This window comes from Tupaia chinensis, unplaced genomic scaffold (genome assembly GCF_000334495.1).
Source record: "Tupaia chinensis unplaced genomic scaffold, TupChi_1.0 Scaffold146740_1, whole genome shotgun sequence".
NCBI classification, from domain to species: Eukaryota; Metazoa; Chordata; class Mammalia; order Scandentia; family Tupaiidae; genus Tupaia; species Tupaia belangeri.
The window spans coordinates 1,127,010-1,129,523 of NW_006206595.1; the positions used below are offsets into that span (position 1 = coordinate 1,127,010).

At 55.1% G+C, this 2,514-nt stretch overlaps 1 protein-coding gene across 1 annotated transcript in view; it reads left to right on the top strand.

The window, feature by feature from the left end:
- The first annotated feature begins 2,108 nt into the window (after positions 1-2,108).
- HOXC9 (homeobox C9) overlaps positions 2,109-2,514 on the top strand; it is a 3,255-nt gene continuing 2,849 nt past the window's right edge. The window contains exon 1 of the mRNA XM_027768531.1: positions 2,109-2,509. Within this exon, the coding sequence (XP_027624332.1) occupies positions 2,190-2,509 (320 nt within the window). The 5' untranslated portion in view covers positions 2,109-2,189. The remainder of the gene's footprint in view (positions 2,510-2,514) is intronic.

A 2,514-nucleotide genomic window follows, 5' to 3' on the forward strand; every position in this document is an offset into this window, starting at 1 on the left:
GGAACCTCCGGTCTTTTCCTTGAACTAGTGAGGGAGATTTTTTGATTGACAGCTAACCCGACTCCATCAAGGCCAAAGAGATATTCTGTTTCTTGCTGTAATTTAGGTTTCCCAGCTCAGTGCAGCCGGAGGGAGAAGACAGAACCCGAGGGGGATGAGGCTGAGGCCCCCTGTCACCTCTCCCCAGCCAAACACTTCCCTCATCCCCCTAGTTCTTGGAAATCCCAGCCCCGCTAGACCGAAAGGAAAGAACCAGAGAGGGGGAGGAGCAGAGACTGGGGAGGGGGCTTGTGGAGCTGGGGTCAGTGCTGCAGGCTACAGCTGCCCCCTCCCCTCCAACTTTTCTTCTCCCATCCAACACACATACTACACTCTTCTCAGTGCTCCTCTACTCTAAAGGAGACTGAGCAACAGAGAAGGGGGAGAAAACTAGCCCCCACCCCACCCCTGGCATTTGGTCCCCTCCTGGTCCCCTCTTTTTCCCAGAGAGGGAAGGGATAGGCATGGCTGGGTCTGGGAAGCCTCCTTCCCTGCTGCCTTCAGACCCTTCATCTCAGCCTCAGCTCCTGCTAATTCCCCCTAGTGCAGGCTGGAACTCTTCCTTTCTGACCCTGAAATTGCACCCCCTCCTTCAGACTCACTCTCCCCAGCCTAGGTGCACCTTGTCTCTAGGGGCCATCACCTGCCCTCTCCTCCCTCTAGCTAACCTTCCTGACCCCTCTCCTGCACCTACATTGAGAATGTCCTGCTTGTCTAAAGCCCCCTTTACTAAGTCACCATGGGACAGTTTGAGGGAAAGCAGAGGGCTGGGCAACAAACCCCAAATTCAAGGAGGAGGGTAGCAGCCAACTCACTGGGGGGAAGAATTCAAGTTGTCTAATATGCCCCTATAATCACACTGCCCCCTCCGGAATTCCTGCATCCGTCCCCAAAGAAATTGCTTTCTCCCATCCCTCCGTTGCTTTTTTCCTGTTCCAAAAACAGCCTGCAATTTTATTTAATGAAAGACACATTTATGAACAATCAAATGATCCTCATAAAATTTTTATTGAAGGACGTAAAAACAAGCTACTTGCCCACGACCGAGGTCGCTCTCTCGTCTTGCCCGCTTTCACCCTGGCTCTCTGCAGACAGAGCACGGGAGTGACTTCTTTGGGGGGTTGGGGGTGTTGCAGAGATGGACTTGGGTAAAGGAGGGTGAACAGGAAGACAGGATGGGGACGCCCCACTTAACTTGTGTAGACCTCCTCCACTTCTTCAAGCTGGCAAAGAAAGATAAATAGATATAGACAATAAATTTAAAATAAAGGCGCTTGTATATCTATGCCAGGGCAAAGAGAAGACTTCTGAGGCTGACGGTAAAGGTGTATGAGATCCCAAGATTCTACCCCTCCCACCCGCAGACCACCTTCCTCCTAGCGTCCCCCTAGCCCAGATTTGGGGGGCTGAGTTGGCCAGTGGCAGGAAGACGCTCCCCTTTCCCTCCTTCCTCCCTCCACCCCAGCTTCTCCAGTCCCCTCCCACCGGCCCTCCCTCGCTGCTGCTGCTGCTGCTGCTGCTCCTGAAAGAAATACATACATACACACTATTTAAAAACGCATTTTTAAAAGCCACGTTCTGAACTGACAATCGCTGATCTCGGCTCGCGCAGAGACTGCGGGAGCGTCGGGGCCGACAGAGACAGATTACGTCAAGAAATAGTTCCTCCACCTACCTCAGCCGGCCTCCCCGCCCCTGTGGGGCTCCCGCGCCCAGCTTGACTCTGGGGGTCTAGAGCCCCGGCTTCAGGGACTGGCATTTTCACCCCATTAAAAAATCCTCCTGGTAGGGGGGAGGCCACTGCTTAGGGGTGGACATGGGTGAGGGGGTTCTCTGAAGAGATATGAGCGGTCCTGAGGGGGTGGCCGGCGTCTTGGGTCCAGAGTTCCGGACCCCCAGGAAAACGCAGGTCGTGGGGATCAGCAGAGAGAAGGGGGTGGGAGAGGGGGGGGAAAAGCAAGGAAAAAAAGCCCCTGCGCATTGATCCGCGCCGTATTTTTGGGTAAATACGATCACGTGGGGGCCGGGGAGCCAATGAGCTGCGGGGAAAAGGCTGGAAAAATAATTACCTGCCTTGATTGTTCTGTGAGCAGATAAAAAGTACATATACAGTTCATACAATAATCTTATGTATGTAAAACCCTGTTACGATGTCGGCGACGGGGCCCATCAGTAACTATTACGTGGACTCGCTCATCTCTCACGACAATGAAGACCTCCTAGCGTCCAGGTTTCCGGCCACGGGGGCTCACCCCGCCGCCGCCAGACCCAGCGGTTTGGTGCCGGACTGTAGCGATTTTCCGTCCTGTAGCTTCGCGCCCAAGCCGGCAGTGTTCAGCACGTCGTGGGCGCCCGTGCCCTCGCAGTCGTCCGTGGTCTATCACCCGTACGGCCCCCAGCCCCACCTCGGCGCCGACACGCGCTACATGCGGACTTGGCTCCTGCCGGTGGCCGGGGCCCTCTTCCTTCCCCTGT